A 17,566-nucleotide genomic window follows, 5' to 3' on the forward strand; every position below is an offset into this window, starting at 1 on the left:
TCAGGATCGGAGAACTCGCCAAGAGACTCAAGTGCCTCTCATTAAAATTCTTTCCTCCCGTCCCAGGCCTGCCGAATCAGCCTGCTCTGGGAGAGTGTGCGCTTTGCAGAGCTTCCCCCGGGGATTTCCACAACCAAGCTAATGCGGGAAACCGGGAAATCCAGCCGGCTCCTTTCACCCAGAGACACGGTTGTAGGACTGGGGGGCAGGGGGTGCCTCAGGGAGACTAAGGCCTCGTCCAGCCCACCCACTCCCCACCTCCACCGACATGTGCGCTCTTAAGTGAATAAAAACAGCGTGTTTGCTGTATGAATGCAGCTTTAAAACAAGCCACTTGCCCCTACACTTTGTTATAAAAGGTATTGAATAAGACACAACTAGTCACACAATTAGTTTCCATCAGCCACACTTTCAAGCTGACAAACAATTTTCTTCTGTTTTTCACTCTTTGCAATGGGTTTGCCCAAAAACAACGCAGACTCCCGCGGCGGCCGCTCGGGCATCTGGCTGAGGAGCTCCCATCGACATGGACCCCGGACCAGGTGCAGAACCACCACCTGAAACTGGTTAGAGATGCAAGTGCGTGGGTCCCACCCACGGAGCCGCCGAGCCGGAATCTCCGGGGGCGGCGGGGCAAACTGCGAGGCAGGCACAGGGGGGACCTCTGCCTTGCACGTGGACGCGCACGCCCTCGGCACGCAGTTTGTCCGTTGACTCGGAAACTTAAACGTCTTAGGTACGCAGCCGCCTGCCATCCTGGCCTCTCAATGCCATTTTATTTTGCAGGGGGGTGCGGGGTGCAAAATTCTAACCTCATTTCTGTAGCTGATGAGTGCGTTAACTTCTAAATGTAAGGGCCAGCCCAAGATGCAGTCACCATCCCACTGCGCAGCGCTCAAAGCGCTCCCGGCCGCAGTTCGGAGTTTTGGAAGGTGGGCTTCGTGCACGGGACTGTGTCCTGGCTGAGCGCGAACCGGGCCCCGCCCGCCAAGCCCACCTGCGCCGGGCTGCAGGGAGCACGTGGGCCCTGGGCAGCCCGGGACGAGGCCCGGCGTGGGCGGGGCTCGCCTGGGAACCGCGGTGCGGGCCGCAGCCAATCAGCGCGCAGCGCGAGCCGCCCGCCTCGACGTTCGTCCCCTGTCACGTGCGCCGCAGTTGGCCCTTTGAAGCCGGTGTCCGTCCACCCGGAAAAAGAGGGCCGCGCCCGCGCCCGCGCGGGTCGCCCGCAGTGCGCCGCCCACCGCGGGGCGTCCCTCCCGGCCCGGCCGAGTCGGGCCGCCGGCGTCGGCGCCCGGGGCGCCAAGTCCCGGCGCGGAGGGATCCGGCGCGGGTAACCGTTGGGGACAGTTAGTGCGCGGGCGGCGGCCAGGCTGACGGAGCTCCGAGGGCCGCCGCAGCCCCGCGCCCCCCGTGGCGTCGCTTCCCCTGGCTCTGTCCGGCGGGCCTGGTGAGGCGGCGGGCGGGGCCTCTGCCCGGCGCTCCCGGCCGGGGCCGGCGGCCGAGAAGCCGGCCCGTGGGCGCGGCGACCGGAGGCTGGGGATGGGGCGCGGGGCGGCCGCCTGGGCCGGGCGGCTGTGCCGCAGGCGGAGTCACCTGCCAGGAGGCCCGCGCCCCTGCCTCCCTCGGGGTGGCCACGCGATCGGTCGCAGGGACCCGGGAGCCGAGCGCCGGGACGGCCTGCGCCGCGGTGTGCAGCGCCCCGGGGGCCGGGGCTGGGCCGTCAGCGGCGGCACCTGGAGCCTCCGGCCCGGGCGGGGGTGGGCTGCCGCCCCGGCGCCTCTCGCGCGCCCCCTGCTGGCGAGGCCAGGCCAGGCCAGGCCGGCCGTCACCGGGTTTCCGAGCGCAGGCGCAGGCGCAGCCGGGCCGCGCAGCGCGGGGCTGAGCCTGGAGCGGGCGGAGGGGGCTCGGGCTCGGGCTCGGGGGGGTTTTGCTGCAGTCGGAGCCCCAGCGCCCCGGTGCCGCCGTGGCCGGTCGCGCTGCGCTGGGCGCGCCCAGTGAGGCCGGGCGGGGAGGGGCTTTGCAATCGGGTGGGCTGAGCGGACGTGACAGGAAGTCAGGGGGTGCCGCCCGCCGTGTCTGCCCAGGAAGGGGGTGGTGGGACGAGCGCTTTCGAAGCCGGTGAAACCCAGCCCGGCGCGCAGCAGCGCGTCTGTGCGTGCGGCTGTCCAGCCTGCTGCTGGAGCCTCTGCGCCCCCGCGGTCCCCGCGGGGTGTCTGCGCGGCTGGGGCGCCCCTCTCGGGCAGCCGAAGGGCAGCCGCCCCAGACCCCCCACCCCAGGGTAAAGGTCGGCTGCAACGGAGGCAGGTCTCCTGAGCACGACAGTAGGTCCTGCCTCCTCCTTTGTGAAAGCCTTCTGCTTCTTTCCTCCGTTAAACTTTAAGAAATGTGCAAGTTTACCTTCCTTTCCCCCGGGGCTAACATTGGTTGAATGCTCTCTGTGTGCAGGTACTTGGTGAGCGCTCCGCGTGCGTCGTCACGTGACCTGGGCAGCGGGCTCACCTCGACGCATCCGCAGGTGAGGGCTGGAGCCCGCTTCCTGCAGGAGCAGGGCCTGCGCAGCCCTGGGGCCGCTGCCCTTCCTGACCCGAGGCTGCCGCCTTCCTGGGGGTGGGGGGGGGGACAGTCACGTGGTACCACAGACAGGAGAGAGTGGCTAGGTCAGGTGCCCTGCGCCAGTGTGGGAGGTCAGAGAGAGGTGGCCCCGGCGTGTTCCTTTGAAGGCCACAGGCACAGTGACACCCCGCAGGAAAGAGGTCAGGGTGGGATTGGGGGAGACCCAGGAGGAGGCAGCCGGCGTGCAAGGACCATGGTGGGGGGCGGGCAGGGACCTTGCCCCATGCCCAGCCAGGCCCACGGAAGATGACAGAACCCCCCCCCCCCGCGTCTGCCACGCTGACGGGCCCACTGCCGTGTGGGACGTGCTGCGTGTCCGCCGCCCGCCCACAGGCAGCGCTCAGTCCGCGGGAGGGGCTGAGCGTCAGGAACAAGCAGTGCCCCGCGTGCTCATCTCACAGCCGCAGACGGGTGGCACTGCGACGGCCGGGGGCGGCCGTGGGCGCTGAGTCTCCGTCCGAGGAGGAAGGACGATGACGGGGCGCGCGAGGGCGCGAGCGAGAGGGAGGGCCCGCGGCCAGGAGACAGCGCAGCACGTGGGGGCCGCCGCGGTGAGTGCTGCCCTCCCCACCTCGACTCCCCCCGGGGCTGCCCCGTGGCTCCGCCGCCACCCACGTGGGTGCTGGACCGGCCTGTCGGCCACGGGGAGGAGGGGGGAGGAGGGGGGGACCAGCAGGGCAGCGGAGGCCCCGTTCTCCTCGGCTTTCCCCGGTGACCTCCCTGCAGCGCCCGTGATAAACCACGTGATGACTGACTCGGGCCGCCTTGGCCGCATGGAGTTGTGTCATCGCACGCCTGGGGGCCCTCGACTGAGAGAGAGCCCTCTTCTCTGTTTGCCTGGGGCCGCAGGGCCAGCAGCCTGGGTACCGGCCGCCGCGGCCGCCGCAGCCGCTGGCCGAGGGGGAGCCCGTCGGCCTGGGACGACAGAGAGGACCAGTGGGAGCAACAGCCAAGTCACAAGGTGAAGGGGTCACACAAGGTGAAGGGGTCACAGGTGAAGGGGTCACAGGTGAAGGAAGAGTGGGAAGCGTGTGTGCGGCGTGAGGCGGCAAACAGCGCACGGACCCCAAAGGAGGGGCCCCTCACGCCCCTCCCCTGCAAGGCCGCCCGCCCGCCGCGGGGCGGAGGGCGCCTCTCCTCCCACCGAATGAAAAGGCGTGTCCTCGGCGGCCCCGGCTGCCACAAGGGAACTGAACGGTAAACCCACGGCACGGGTGCTGACTGTGTGTTTCAAGCCACTTCAGAGCACACTCGTGACCCCTGTGGGGTGGGGTCACGAGCTGGACCCAGGTCGGCACTCGGTGCCTTGGTTTATGTAAAACTCTCGTGTGACTGAGATCAAAGCCCTGACCGCCGGCAGAATCCGACGCCGGTTCGGATTCCCAGCGCTGCGCGGTGTCGCCGCGTTGTTGCGGGAATGAATTACCTGCGTGTGTGCCGCCGGCATCCTCTCGGCCGCGGCTCGTCCTCTTTCTCACCAGGAAACCAGACCCCCGTCCGGGGGTCAGTGTGAGGCGCGGGGGCGGCCGGGAGACGGGGCTGCTCCCTGCTCCGCTTCCTGCGGCGACGGGCCCCCACGGGCCCCAAGCACTGGGCTGCGACCAGTGACGTGCGTGAGCGCGAGCGAGCGTGAGTGTGCAGGGGAGTCTGCCCCCGGCAGTGGTGTGCACTGACCTGTGACGGGCACCGCTGGTGTCACAAGACAGTGGGGCACCTGGTGACGGGACGGAAGAGCCCCTCCTTGGCCGCACGGGCGGAGCCCTCCTCCTCACCCGTCGGTGCCGTGGGGCTGGGGACAGCGAACGGAGGGGCGAGAGGACGGGGCACCGTGGGGCACAGGCTGGCAGGGAGGGTGGGGAGCCCGTTTCTCTCCTTTGTCACCTGTGCCGCTGGCCTCTGTCGGCGTGGTCCCTGAGGGAGGGGACAGTTGTCCCCCCTTGTGGGCGGTGAGGCACCGGGCGGCAGCTCCCGTGGCACCTGTGCCGGTGCTGGCGGTCCCCACACACAGTGGGTGTTCATGATGCTCCCGACCTGTGAGGGTCAGGTAAACGGGGTGAAAGAGGTGACGGGACTGACAGGCACCCACTGGCCACTACAGACTGACCCCGGGGCCAGCAGGGGCTGGAAGGTTCGGCACAGGGACCGCAGTCAGTGAGGTGGCAAGAGCTGTGTGCGGTGCCGGGCGGGTGCTGGAAACACCGGGATCACAGGCATCGAACCGCCATGCCGCCCCCACACGCTGGGGGCCAATACAGACTATGCAGCATGTCAGCTGTGCTTAAAGATTTGTTAAATTTATTTTTAGAGAGAGGGGTAGGGAAGGAGAAAGAGAGGAAGAAAAACATCGACGTGTGGTTGTCTTCCATGTGCCCCATACTGAGGACCTGGTCCCCAAGCCAGGCAAGTGCCCTGCCTGGGAATCGAACCAGCGACCCTTTGGTTCGCAAGCCAGCACTCAACCCATTGAGCCACAGCAGCAGAGGCCAGTGTCAGCCACTCAGAAGTCTGCCGTCTGTGCAGGCTGACAGCCAGTCCCACTCGGGCCACGTGGAGCACTAGCGTGGCCGCCCGCAGCCAGGGGAGCGGGCTCCATTGTCGTTTCTGGTCAGGAGCTTACACTCAGGTTTCCGTGTCCAGAGATGATTCTTTTTAAGACATTCACAACTTTTCAGGGAAAATCTCAAGCCCAGCCTTTCTGACCTGCTGTTGCTGTCAGGTCAGCTTCGGGGCCCGGCCCGGCCGTGCAGTCAGTCGAGGCCCTGGACACGGGCGCAGAGCCTGCGGGGAGAGTCTGGAGTCGCCGGAGGGCGGCGGGTGGGGGCCTACAGGGCCTCTGCGCGGAGCCCCTCGGCCTGCAGAGGGGCCTGAACCGGCCGACCAGCCGCTCCTGTGAAGTGCTCCGAAGTGACTGTCATTTGAAAGTCACCGCGCTGCCGGGGGTTGTCACCCTCGGTTGGTCGGTGGTTCGAGAGGGGCCGGACCCACAGGGAACGTCTCTGCAGGCGGTGGCACCCACACGGGGTCGAAGGGTCGTGCCAGAGCCCCCCTGCTGCTGCGGTCGGGGCGGGGCCGGGCTCCTCCCCGCGAGCTCCCTCTCACTCCGGCTGCCGTCTGCTTCCCTTTGCCTCAAGAACTCCAGATTTCTGCCGGATTTCAGGAGTTGTCCTTAGCGGAGAGGGGGGGCCGCCGCCGAGACTTCCACGACCTCGGCGTGAACACGAGACAGCACATCGACCATGTGAGGGAGTCGAAGACAGGTGGGTTGGGGGGGGCGCGGCTCCCTCCGCCGGGACGAGGTCGGCCCGGGGTCAGCTGGGAGGGTTTCTTCCCGGGCGTGCGCGGACGGACGCAGCTGGGGCAGCGGTCCCCAGGGGTGGGCGTCAGGGAGGCCGCCCGCCGTGGCCGCTCCACCCTCACAGCAGCCGGGCGCAGGGCCCGAAGGAGAGGGGTCCGGGAGGGGCCGACGCGGAGCCGGGCTCAGCGCGGGACCCGCCCCCACAGGCTCCTCGGGCATCATCGTGCGGCTCAGCACCAACCACTTCCGGCTGACGTCGCGCCCGCAGTGGGCCCTGTACCAGTACCACGTGGACTACAACCCGCTGATGGAGGCCCGCAGGCTGCGCTCCGCCCTGCTCTTCCAGCACGAGGACCTCATCGGCAGGTGCCACGCCTTCGACGGCACCATCCTGTTCCTGCCCAAGCGGCTGCAGCACAAGGTTATTTCCGGGCCGTGCTGGGGGGAGGGGGGTGGGGTCTCCGCTTCCGAGCAGAAGCGCCGCGGCCTGGGGGAGCTCTCGGGGGAAACCCCGGGGGCTCCCGCATGATGGGACCTGAGACGGCCCCAGAGGGTGTGTTGCTGTCACCGGCGTGTCACCCTCGTGGCCACCACGCAGCGGCGCTCGGTGCCCGCGCACACTTCCTGCGCACACCTCCCGCCCGGCCGCCCTCCCCCGGTCGTCAGAAACGCCCTGTGCTCGCCACCTCTGCCCCGGGAGCAAGTGGGGCACGGCCGGCTCCGTTCTCTCTGGACAGTCCCCTCCTCGTCCCTCACCCCCCAATCACCCCCGGCCCCAGGTGACTGAGGTGTTCAGTCAGACGCGCAACGGGGAGCACGTGCGGGTGACCATCACGCTCACGAACGAGCTCCCGCCCACGTCGCCCACCTGCCTGCAGTTCTACAACATCATCTTCCGGAGGTGCGCCCGCGCCCCTCGGGGGGAGGGGGATGTGCACAGGATGGGGGGGCCCATGCGGCTCTGCGGTGGCGGTCACGCCGTCACCCTTCAGGGCGTGGGGCGCCGACACGGGACTCACCCGGGGCCCCGGGCAGGCCTCTCCGCCTTCGGCCTCCCCGTCCGGCCACGTGATTTCTGGAGGAAGACCCCTCCACTCAGCGGGCAGTGCCCACTGCCGATGCCCCGCCCCCTCCCCCTCCCCGGGGCGGGCTGGGGGGGGACCCGCTCAAGAGGCAGGGTGGGTGCAGCCCACTCGGGTCTGCTTGCTGGCCGTGGGGGCAGACGCAGGCCCTGCAGTGCACCCTCGGTGCAGACCCCTCCCTCCCCAAATCCAAACTACATCCCGCACTCACTGCCTGCCGCCCCCCGCCCCGGCCCCCAGGCTGCTGAAGATCATGAACCTGCAGCAGATCGGGCGGAACTACTATAACCCGAGCGACCCGATCGACATCCCCAACCACAGGTGCGTGCGGGCTGCGGGGGGCCAGCCCTCGGGCCTCGTCCCCAACCTCAAGGTGGCACTTAAACTCGAAATGACCCACTTGACTCCTGGGGCCGTGGCCAGTGCCCGTCACACGGCGTGACATGACCTGGGCGTGAACAGCAGGGGAGACAGCCCGGAGCCCCCGGGCTCTAAAGGCACGGCTGGGAGGGCACGTGTCCCGGGGACACGCGCCGCCGCCTCACGCGGAGCCCGTGCGCGCGCTCGGGGGCGGACGCTGCCCGCCAGGACACCAGGGAGGGCTGCCCCGGGAGGAGGCGGGCACCGAGGCGGCGGCCCAGCGCTTTGCTTGGTCACAGTGGTTCGGGGCGTTTCCGCCAGACTTCTCCAGTCGTGGGCCCGGATGCGGAATGCTTGAGCACAGCCAGCACGTTCGCTGACAGTGCAGCTTATAAAATCACTGGGAAGGAGGGGCGTTCGCTGCTGGAGATCTCACCAAGACAGGTCTCCACCCGAAGCCGTGCAAAACCCGGCAGTGGGCGAGCTCCCTCGGCGACAACCTCGGGACCGCGGCACCAGCGGGCGGCGGTGCCGGCGCGGCCGCGTGAGCGGACAGCGGTGTGTGTCGCAGGTTGGTGATCTGGCCCGGCTTCACGACCTCCATCCTGCAGTACGAGAACAGCATCATGCTGTGCACGGACGTGAGCCACAAGGTGCTGCGCAGCGAGACCGTGCTGGACTTCATGCTCAGCCTGTACCAGCAGACGGAGGAGCGCCGCTTCCAGGAGCAGGTGTCCAAGGAGCTGGTCGGCCTCATCGTCCTCACCAAGTGAGCCGCCGGTCCTCGGGCACGGGCCGGTCCTCGGGGACGAGGGGGTGGGGACGGCGGTCTCGGGGGCGTGCTCCGCACAGGCCAGGCACCACATGACTTCCGCCCGCTCGGTTTTCCCTGGGTTTTCTCCTGGCAGTCCAGTCGTCCAGTCCAGCACCACGGTCTGTGAGAGGTTCTCCCCTTTCCCGTGACCCGCGTGCTGCACAGTGACCCGCAGCTGTCCTCTCCCTGTGCCCGGCGAGGAAGCACCAGTGAGCGCCCCGTCCCACAGGTACAACAACAAGACGTACCGCGTGGACGACATCGACTGGGACCAGAACCCCAACAGCACCTTTAAGAAGGCGGACGGCTCCGAAGTCAGCTTCCTCGAGTACTACAGGAAGGTGAGGAGCCACGGCCCCGGGGCCCCGGGTGCAGCGGAGGCGCAGGCGCGTGGGGGCAGAGCTTCCCGCGGCTCGCCCGCTGGAGCAGGTGACGGCAGGCCCTGCAGGGCAGCGCTGCCACGCGAGCCCGTCCGGGTTCCTCCGGCAGTCGAGCGTGCGCGGGGCGTGCGGGTGGGTGGACACCTAGGGGTGCACGCCGCGGGAGACTGCTCGGCTCACCGTCCCCCGTCCTGACCTCGGTGGTCTCGAACCCGCCTGGGGGCCTGGTGAGGGCCTGGGCGCCCTGGGCATCGGCTGTGCTCCCGCTGCACGTGCATCCTGGCGGCTCCGTGGGCCCGTCCCGCGCTGGTGGGCCCGGTCCTGGGCCGCCCGCTGACCCTGGCCTGACGGAGACAAGTCTAGACGGGGCCCAGAGCCCGCTGAAGGGAGCAACGCCCGAGTCGAAGGGCAGGGAGAGACCCCGATGGGCCGGAGCACGACGAGACGCTCACGTGGCAGCACGTGTCCCGTGAGGCCAGCCGGGTCCCGGCCCCCTGCGGCACGCAGGTCCCGCCCCTGCGTCCTGCTGGGGCGAGACGAGATCGGGGGCTGGCAGAGAGCGCAGCACAGACCAAGTCGCGGATGGGCTGGGACTCGCGGCCTCTCAACTGACGAGCCAGGCGGCCGGAAGCTAGTCCTGGTACAGGAGGATGGGGTAGGCAGGGGCCCACAGTCTGCTGTGAGGAGCCGAGACCGGGGAGAAGAGGCTCGCGCCCCAGGGAGGCCCGGTGCACCTCTCACGGCGGGGGCAGAGCTGCTCGGAACGCTCACGGTGCGAGCGGGGCGCTGGGCACAGGACAGGGCCGTGGGCAGGTGGGCCCGGGCTGGGGAGCAGACTGTGACGGCTCCAGAGTTGCCGAGTGGGGAGCCCTCTGGACACGGGGGTCGGCAGTGCGTGCGCAAGGCTGGGCTTGGGCACCGGTGTGCGCTCGGCCCGGCCCCGGCCTCAGGCGGCCGCCATCTCTGCCCACTGGCACGTCGCCGGAGGCCTTCCCCGTGCATGGTGACCAGGCTCTCCCCCGAACAGCAATACAACCAGGAGATCACCGACCTGAAGCAGCCGGTGCTGGTCAGTCAGCCCAAGCGGAGGAGGGGCCCCGGTGGCACTCTGCCCGGCCCCGCCATGCTCATCCCGGAGCTCTGCTACCTCACAGGTGGGGGCAGGGCGTGGTGGGGGGCCGCGGGGCGGGCGTTCCCGGGTCAGCCTCACAGCGTTTCCCCGCGCCCCTCCTGTCCCCGGAGAACCCTGGAAGCTGCCGCGTCTCCCTGGGGCCCTCCCCCACCCCACCTCGCACTCGGACCACCGAGGTGCCGCCCCGGACCCTTGGGACGAGGCCTGCGCGCGTCTTCCCCGCAGGCCTGACCGACAAGATGCGCAACGACTTCACCGTGATGAAGGACCTGGCGGTGCACACGCGGCTGACGCCCGAGCAGAGGCAGCGGGAGGTGGGGCGGCTCATCGACTACATCCACAAGTACGCACCCCCACGGGGGAGGGGGGCAGCAGAGTCTCGGCGGGAGGGAGGGAGGGAGCAGCGGGGACGTCTGGCACCCGCGGCTCTGCCGAGTCCTGTGTTGGGGAATTCTCTGTCGGGGAAGGGTGGCGACGCAGCCCAGTGGGTTCGGGCAGCTCCGTGCTCTCTGTTCAACGCCGGGGGTTCACTCCACGGAGGGGGCTCGGGCCCCGGAATTTCCCGTCGAGGGGCCGGGGGGTGGGGACCGTGGACACGGATGGCGCTCTGTGTCTCCGTGTCTCCGCGGCGGTGCCGGGCCCCGGCCCCGAGGCGGCGTGGCCGGGGCCCACTCTGCCGGGGGGGCATGCTCCTGCCTGCTGACGCTCGGACGCCCCCCGTCGGCAGAGACGACAACGTGCAGAGGGAGCTTCGGGACTGGGGCTTGAGCTTCGACTCCAACCTGCTGTCCTTCTCGGGGAGGATCCTGCAAGCAGAGAAGATCCACCAAGGCGGGAAAACCGTAAGGCGGCCCCCGCTGTCCCTGGGGGGGGTGGGCCGGGGCAGAGGCCTGCTCGGCCAGCAGGAGAGCGGCAGCGGCGGCCCCCACCACCCCGCCCTCTGCTGACAGCCGAGCAGCCGCGGAGGCCGCGGGCGAACGTGAGGAGGCCGTGGTCAGAGGGCGCGGCCGGGGACACCTCGGAGGCCGTCCGGTGCCAGGCCGAGCTTGGGTGGCAGCTCTTAACGTGGAGAGCCCTGAGCTGCCACGGTCCTTCCGGGACCCTCCGTGTCTCCTCCCCACCGGGCGCCTTGTGTCCGCCCCTGCAGCCCGGGTGTGAGGAGGCGCCTGGGGGTCAGCGGCAACTCTCCGGCCCGCTCCCGGGGCACGCAGGCGGCGTCACCGTGTCTCTGACTCTCTCCCAGTTCGAGTACAACCCCCAGTTCGCCGACTGGTCCAAGGAGATGAGGGGCGCGCCGCTGATCAGCGTGAAGCCCCTGGACAACTGGCTGCTGGTGTACACCAGGCGGAACTACGAGGCGGCCAACTCGCTGATCCAGAACCTGTTCAAAGTCACGCCGGCCATGGGCATACAGATGAAGAAGGCCATAATGTGAGCTGCCGCCCCTGCCGCGGGCCGCGGGCACGGGGAGAGCACGGGGCTCAGACAGGGGAGCGTGCACAGCGTCAGTGGCCGATCTTCGTGCGGGTCCGAGCAGAGCGGCCCGCCCGCCCTGGCGTGTCCTCGCATACCTCGGACAGCGGGGCAGAACTTCCCCGTGGGCGCCGGGTCGGTCCCCCTCTCGGTGCTGGGTCACACGTTTCCCATCCAGGATCGAGGTGGACGACAGGACGGAGGCCTACCTGAGGGTCCTGCAGCAGAAGGTCACGTCGGACACCCAGATAGTGAGTAGCCGGCAGCCCCGGCGGCTGCCGGAGCGCCTGGTCGGACCGGGGCGCGTGGAGGTCCTGCAGCTCGAGGTCACTCTCCAGACGTCCCAGCCAGGCCCCCAGCCCGGCCACGGAGCGTGTGTGTCACCTCCCTCCGGCCTCCAAGTCCACGCGGGCTCCACCCGGCGCCCCGGGGTCGGCAACTGTGGCTCCGAGAGGTGTGGGGAGACAGGCCGCCTCGAATTTGCTTGGACCCAATGGTTCCCATTGTTCTAGAACATATGGGGGGAACAGCGGGCACATCCGGCCTCGGACGCTCCGCACACGGAGTGTGACTGTGGGGTGGCCGGGCACAGCCCGTGCCCTCGTGGGCCGTGCCCCTGCCACTGAAGGCAGGTTCCTGCCCCTCTGTCTGGGACGCAGGGGGCACGAGAGGGCTCCACCAGGCAAGGGGGAGAGGGGGTGGGAGCCGGGCGTGTGACCCAGGGACACGGGAGAGTCACCACTGTGTCCAGCCGCAGCACGTCAGCTCAGAGCCAGAGCGGGGCGGGGCAGGGGGTGGCGTATCTCCCTGCCCTCCTGAGGTGCCGTTGGCAGGGACCGTCAGCTTCACAGTGCACAGTGTGTGCACGTGTCCCCTCATGGGGTGCGTCAGCGCCTCCGTCAGCTCCCGGCACCTCCGCTTGGCGTGCATGGCGCGTCAGGGAAGACCGGGCGCTCTGGTAGAGTCAGGACGCCCCACTGTGCCCGAGACCGCCAGCACCTGCTCAACTTGTCCCCGCCCTCGGCGCCCTTCCGCCAGCTCCCGCCAACTCCGGGGGGCCGCATTCGGAGGTCAGGTTTGGTTTCCCGACTGGCCACGGGCTCCCTAGGACGCCCCGTGGTGTGACGGGCTCTCCAGCCCGAGCCCTGCGGTACGAAAGCTGTGAACCGAGGGGCCTCCCCGGGGGCTGTGTGTGGGAACGGAGAGTGGCAGAAAGCCCCCCATCCGCCCGTCAGCCACCCCTGCTTGGGTCGCCTTGGGCCCATCCGCAGCGGCCCCGGGGGGGTGTCGAGCCTGTGGGACCGGCGCCCAGGTGGCGCGGGGCATGGCCGTGGGCCCCACGTGTGTGCGTACCAGCACCTGTCGGCCGAATGCAGCGAGCAGGCAGCGAAGGCTAATGTCACGCTTCACAGCCGCACAGCACAGACGCGTGGAAACCGCATGGCTATCCTTGCTCCCGGGGGGTGGCTTCTGTGGCCCCCCAAGCCGCCTCCCCAGTGCCCGCGTTCTCCGTCCGTCTGCCCGCAGGTGGTCTGCCTGCTGTCGAGCAACCGGAAGGACAAGTACGACGCCATCAAGAAGTACCTGTGCACGGACTGCCCCACCCCCAGCCAGTGCGTGGTGGCGCGCACCCTGGGCAAGCAGCAGACGGTCATGGCCATCGCCACGAAGATCGCCCTGCAGATGAACTGCAAGATGGGCGGGGAGCTGTGGAGGGTGGACATGCCCGTGAGTGCCGTCCCCGCCGGGGCCAGTCCCCGTGCCGGAGAGCCTCGGAGTCCCCGCCGCCTGGCGTCTGAGCGCAGTGCTTCCCTTGCAGCTGAAGCTGGTGATGATCGTCGGCATCGACTGCTACCACGACACCACGGCCGGGCGGAGGTCCATCGCCGGCTTCGTGGCGAGCATCAACGAGGGGATGACCCGGTGAGCAGGCACGGCCCGGGCTGCCGGCCGGGGCCCTGCCGGGCGGCGGAGCCATGCCAGTGTGTCACTTCCCGCCTGCCGACAGCAGCCCCGGCGTCGGGGCCGAGGGGGTCGGGGAGAGGCACCTTCGTCAGCTGCCCCATCGCTGTCACCTCCCCCACGGGCCCTCGGTCCGTGAGGCCGTGTCTCAGGTTGTCTCGCTGCGGCGGGGGCGTGCCACACAGAGCACACCCACTGCAGCCGGCCCAGGCACCGTGTGGTGGGGCTCCGAGGTCGGTGTCGGTGCCCCTGGCAGCACTGAGGGCACCAGTGAGACCAGGCTCGTGGGGGGGGAGGGGCAGTGTGGGCGTGTCAGCATCACCAAGGGCACGTTCAGAGGCCTGAAGTGTCCAAAGGGGGCGTCTGTCCTGAGGGCCTCCCCGGGCGACGATGGGGCGGGCCGCGGTGGGTGCTGCCGTGTGAGCCCAGGAGGGTCCCCGCAGTGTTACCATGCAAGCCAGCTAGCGCCCTCCCCAGCCATGGCGTCACGGGGCTAATGGCTGAGAAAGAGCATGCGATGAGTGTGTCTGTCGGGGACTGGCCGGCCGGTCCCTGCCGCTGGGAGTCCTGAGCAGTCGGAGACGTCAGCAGGTGCCCAGAAGCAGGCCGGGCCCGGCCGCACCCCGAGCAGGCGGTAGGGCGGGCCTGCGGCGGCGGGCCACCCGCTGTGCTCTCTCCCCACAGCTGGTTCTCCCGCTGCGTGTTCCAGGACCGGGGCCAGGAGCTGGTGGACGGGCTCAAGGTGTGCCTGCAAGGTCGGTCTCCGCCCAGGACGGGGATGGGGGCTGGGGGGCACCCGGCTGCTGCTCGGCCTCACCCGAGTGCACCCCCCCCCCGCCCACTGCAGCCGCGCTACGCGCCTGGAACACCTGTAACGAGTACATGCCCAGCCGCATCATCGTGTACCGCGACGGCGTGGGCGACGGGCAGCTGAAGACGCTGGTCAACTACGAGGTGCCGCAGTTCCTGGACTGCCTCAAGTCCGTGGGCCGCGGCTACAAGTAGGCGGCGCGGCCCACGCCCCCCATTCAGGCCCGAGACGAGCTGGGGGTGCGGGGCCGTCCCCATCCCACCCCCCCGACCTCCCCCCAGGCCCAGGAAGGGGGGGTGTTCCTCCTTCCCACACGGAGCGTGCCGGCGCCCGAGCGGACACTGAGTGGGGCGCTCCTGGCCACCTTCCAGCCCCCGGCTGACGGTGATCGTGGTGAAGAAGCGCGTGAACGCCCGGTTCTTCGCTCAGTCTGGAGGAAGGCTCCAGAACCCGCTGCCCGGGACGGTCATCGACGTGGAGGTCACCCGCCCGGAGTGGTGAGTCCGGCCCACGGGGCCAGGCGCAGGCTGGGTCCTGCCATGTCCCTGAGCGTGGCCCCCAAGTCCCGGCAGCCCTGACACACCGCTGTTGCGTCCTCACGCTGCACGTCCTGTCCACGCTGCCGTCCTTCCCCGTTGGCTCTGGGAGGCCCACACAGCCCACGCTCACTGCCCGGGCACCGGGAGCGGCCGGCAGAGGCTTCTGTGTGCGCGGGCAGGTGGCTGCCCGGCCTCGTCCCCCATGCAGGGATGAGGGAGGGCTGGGGCTGGGGCCGGACGCTGGCTCTCGTTTCTGCACACGAGCCTCGTCCACAGATGGCCGTCTCCAAATTGGACACCCGGGTCTGTGGTGGACGTGGGTGCCACTCCCATGCTCTGGGGCTGCCGTGCCGCAGGCAGGCGGGAAGGCCGTGCTCCAGCCACTCGGGCACACGCGGCACTCGGCTGGGAGCCGTGAGCGTGGCCCCGCAGACTCCACAGGACGCCCTCCGTGGGGAGCGGCTCTCGACCCTGTGTGGAAATGTGGGGACGTTTTCTCAAAGGCACCTGCCACCAGGAGGCTGCGTCGGCCAGGGGGTGCCGCGGGTGTGCGGTGGGCTCTCCCTGTAGAAGCGGGGCGAGCCGTCGCTGCACTGACTGCCGACTGTGCGGACAGCGCCCCCCGTGACGGCGCCGGGAACTGCCGCCCTGAGCCGTGCACTCGGACTCCACCTTATGCGCGGGCGGGTGTCAGGCTGGCAGTCACCGCAGCGCAGTGCAGCACAGGTGCGCTCACCTGAGGGTGCCACAGGCCCCCGCACAGCGGAGAAACCCAAGCTGCATCAGGAAGTAGGAAAACTCCCCTCCTTTTCACTGAAACCCGGCTGCTGCTGCCGCCAATTTGACGCGGGGCTGGAGTCAGTGCCAGGGCCCGTCTGGCCGCCGGGGCCGAGCACCGCGTCCACTCGGCTGCGGCGCTCTTCTCTCGGTTGGTTCACACGAAACCCTCACCGTTCTGGGAACCCGTCATCGGTGGCAGACCAGTTCTGACTTCTCATTGCTCTCGCCTCCGTGGACGTAACACACCGCACAGTCAGGTCCCTCGTGGCCTCGGTCCGGTCCAGGCGCAGCACGTGTGCACGGGCGGGTCAGCGACACAGCGAGGACGGCACCGCCCGGTGCTGTGTGTTCCCTGGCCCCCGCACCCCGGGTGTCTGTGCGCCCTCGGGCCCCGTCCCTGTCCCACCGACAGCCCTCCGCACACCCTCCCTCCTGAAGACCGCTGTGCTCCTCACCGAGGAAGACGGGCCGGGCGTGTGGTTAAGCTTAACCACGGCTCTGCGTTTGGGGCAACAGAGCCCGAAGCCGGGCCTCCGCCCCCGCAGTGTGGACGTGGAGGTGCGGACCGCGGTGTGCCCAGCAAGCATGAGCGGTGCCCAGGGCCCCCGGGACGCGCCCCCGGTGCCGGCAGCTGCCGGTCTCAGCACCGCGCACACGCAGTCACAGGCGGCTGCAGCGGCCGCGTCCTGTCCCGGGGGACCCGGCTGCCGTCAGCGTCCGCGGCCTCCTGTCGGAACCCGAGTCCTCTCCCCTGAGCTGCGGAACGGAGAGCCTTGACGTCCCCGGGGCGTGTGTGTGTGTTTGCGGCCCCAGGTACGACTTCTTCATCGTGAGCCAGGCAGTGAGGAGCGGCAGCGTGTCCCCCACACACTACAACGTCATCTATGACAACAGCGGCCTGAAGCCGGACCACATCCAGAGGCTGACGTACAAGCTGTGTCACGTCTACTACAACTGGCCCGTGAGTGCCGCTCCGCGAGGCACCGCTCCCGGCGGGAGGGCCGCTTCCCAGGGGCCGCCGTGGGCCCCAGGGCGTGAGCGTTCGCAGTGACGGCAGCTCTGTCTTCTCCCCCGAAGGGCGTCATCCGCGTGCCCGCGCCCTGCCAGTACGCGCACAAGCTGGCCTTCCTCGTGGGCCAGAGCATCCACCGAGAGCCGAACCTGTCCCTCTCCAACCGCCTGTACTACCTGTAGCCACGGCGCGGCCACGGGGGGCCACGGCGAGCGGCGCTCCTCCTTCCCCGGGACCACTTTGGGGTTCCCCGCCTTAACTTTTTAACCGTTCTCTTCATAGTTGGAACTTGGGGAGGGAATTCGGGGGTCGAGAGTCTTAATTCTACGATTGCTACTAATCTATTTATTTCACAGGGAGAAGTTAAGATTTTATATTTTAAGTTGTTTGCCTCAAACATAGTCAGGAGTTTTGTTTGTTTCGGAAGAAAATGGGTAAGGCACTTTGTTTTATGAACAGAGTCTAACTGTTTGAAAGTACTTTCATGTGACAGAAAGTCCTACTTGTAACCTACATTAACCTTAGTTTTGGGACATTTATTTTGAACATGAAGGAGAAAAGGCACGAAGTAGGAAGCCCACTACAGTCACAAGGCGCGGCTTCATTCGGGTACGTCCTACTCAGGACGGAAGCCGCCACTGAAGGACGCCCACCAGGAACGGGGGGCGGGTACTGCGGAGAAATAGGCCCGCAGGGTGGGCATCAAGGAAGAACTGAAAACTTAAATTTCTGTTCAAAGAAACATTTAGCACCTTTTAGCAGCAGGAGGCCAGTGGTCTATCGCAGCGTTACTGTTTGGTTTTGCAAGTGGGCCTTCATTCTATTTATTGTAAAATAAAATGGAAGTGATGGTCACCTGCTGGAATCACAGCGTAGTTTCTGTTTTTCCTGGGAGCGTATGCATTTTCCCATGTAATGTGCTCCTCAAACTGCTGGAGGGCACCCGCAGTGGCCAGGCTGTCCCACGGCCATGAGCTGAACCAGAGCCACCACGGGGCCCGGCGTCAGGGCGCAGTCGCGTTGGGAAGGGCTTCCCCCCGTGGGCCGCAGTGTGAGCCCCGGAGGAAGCGCGGCCGCGGGTGTCGGCGCCGTCGGGAGCAGGTGCCTGCACCGAGCTCGGGCCTGCACGTCTGGGGGGGGTTTCGGGAAAGTTTGTAAAGAGTGGGTTCGAGGCTGCTGAGTAACCAACTGTACGAGGCCTGGCCAGAAGGTATCCAGCCATGCACTATGGAAAATAGAGACTTTTATTGAGGAAGATACAAGAAACATTGTACACGGGACAGTGACGCCTCAGTCCCCTTCAAAGGAGGCAC

General features: G+C 68.4%; 1 protein-coding gene across 1 annotated transcript; it reads left to right on the top strand.

Moving 5' to 3' along the window:
- The first annotated feature begins 1,362 nt into the window (after nt 1-1,362).
- Nucleotides 1,363-16,842, top strand: PIWIL1 (piwi like RNA-mediated gene silencing 1). Its single transcript, XM_045843520.1, has 22 exons — nt 1,363-1,447; nt 2,446-2,515; nt 3,015-3,164; nt 3,463-3,574; nt 5,745-5,870; nt 6,115-6,329; nt 6,688-6,809; nt 7,231-7,311; nt 7,922-8,119; nt 8,394-8,505; nt 9,572-9,698; nt 9,902-10,019; nt 10,404-10,518; nt 10,920-11,107; nt 11,328-11,400; nt 12,677-12,877; nt 12,969-13,072; nt 13,796-13,866; nt 13,959-14,112; nt 14,294-14,419; nt 16,055-16,202; nt 16,319-16,842. The coding sequence occupies exons 3-22, from the start codon at nt 3,087-3,089 to the stop codon at nt 16,433-16,435; spliced, it is 2,586 nt and encodes an 861-aa protein (XP_045699476.1). The 5' UTR covers nt 1,363-1,447; nt 2,446-2,515; nt 3,015-3,086; the 3' UTR covers nt 16,436-16,842.
- Nucleotides 16,843-17,566: the final 724 nt, after the last annotated feature.

The sequence above is a fragment of the Phyllostomus hastatus genome, unplaced genomic scaffold, assembly GCF_019186645.2.
Source record: "Phyllostomus hastatus isolate PE091 unplaced genomic scaffold, TTU_PhHast_1.1 phas_contig_1162, whole genome shotgun sequence".
NCBI classification, from domain to species: Eukaryota; Metazoa; Chordata; class Mammalia; order Chiroptera; family Phyllostomidae; genus Phyllostomus; species Phyllostomus hastatus.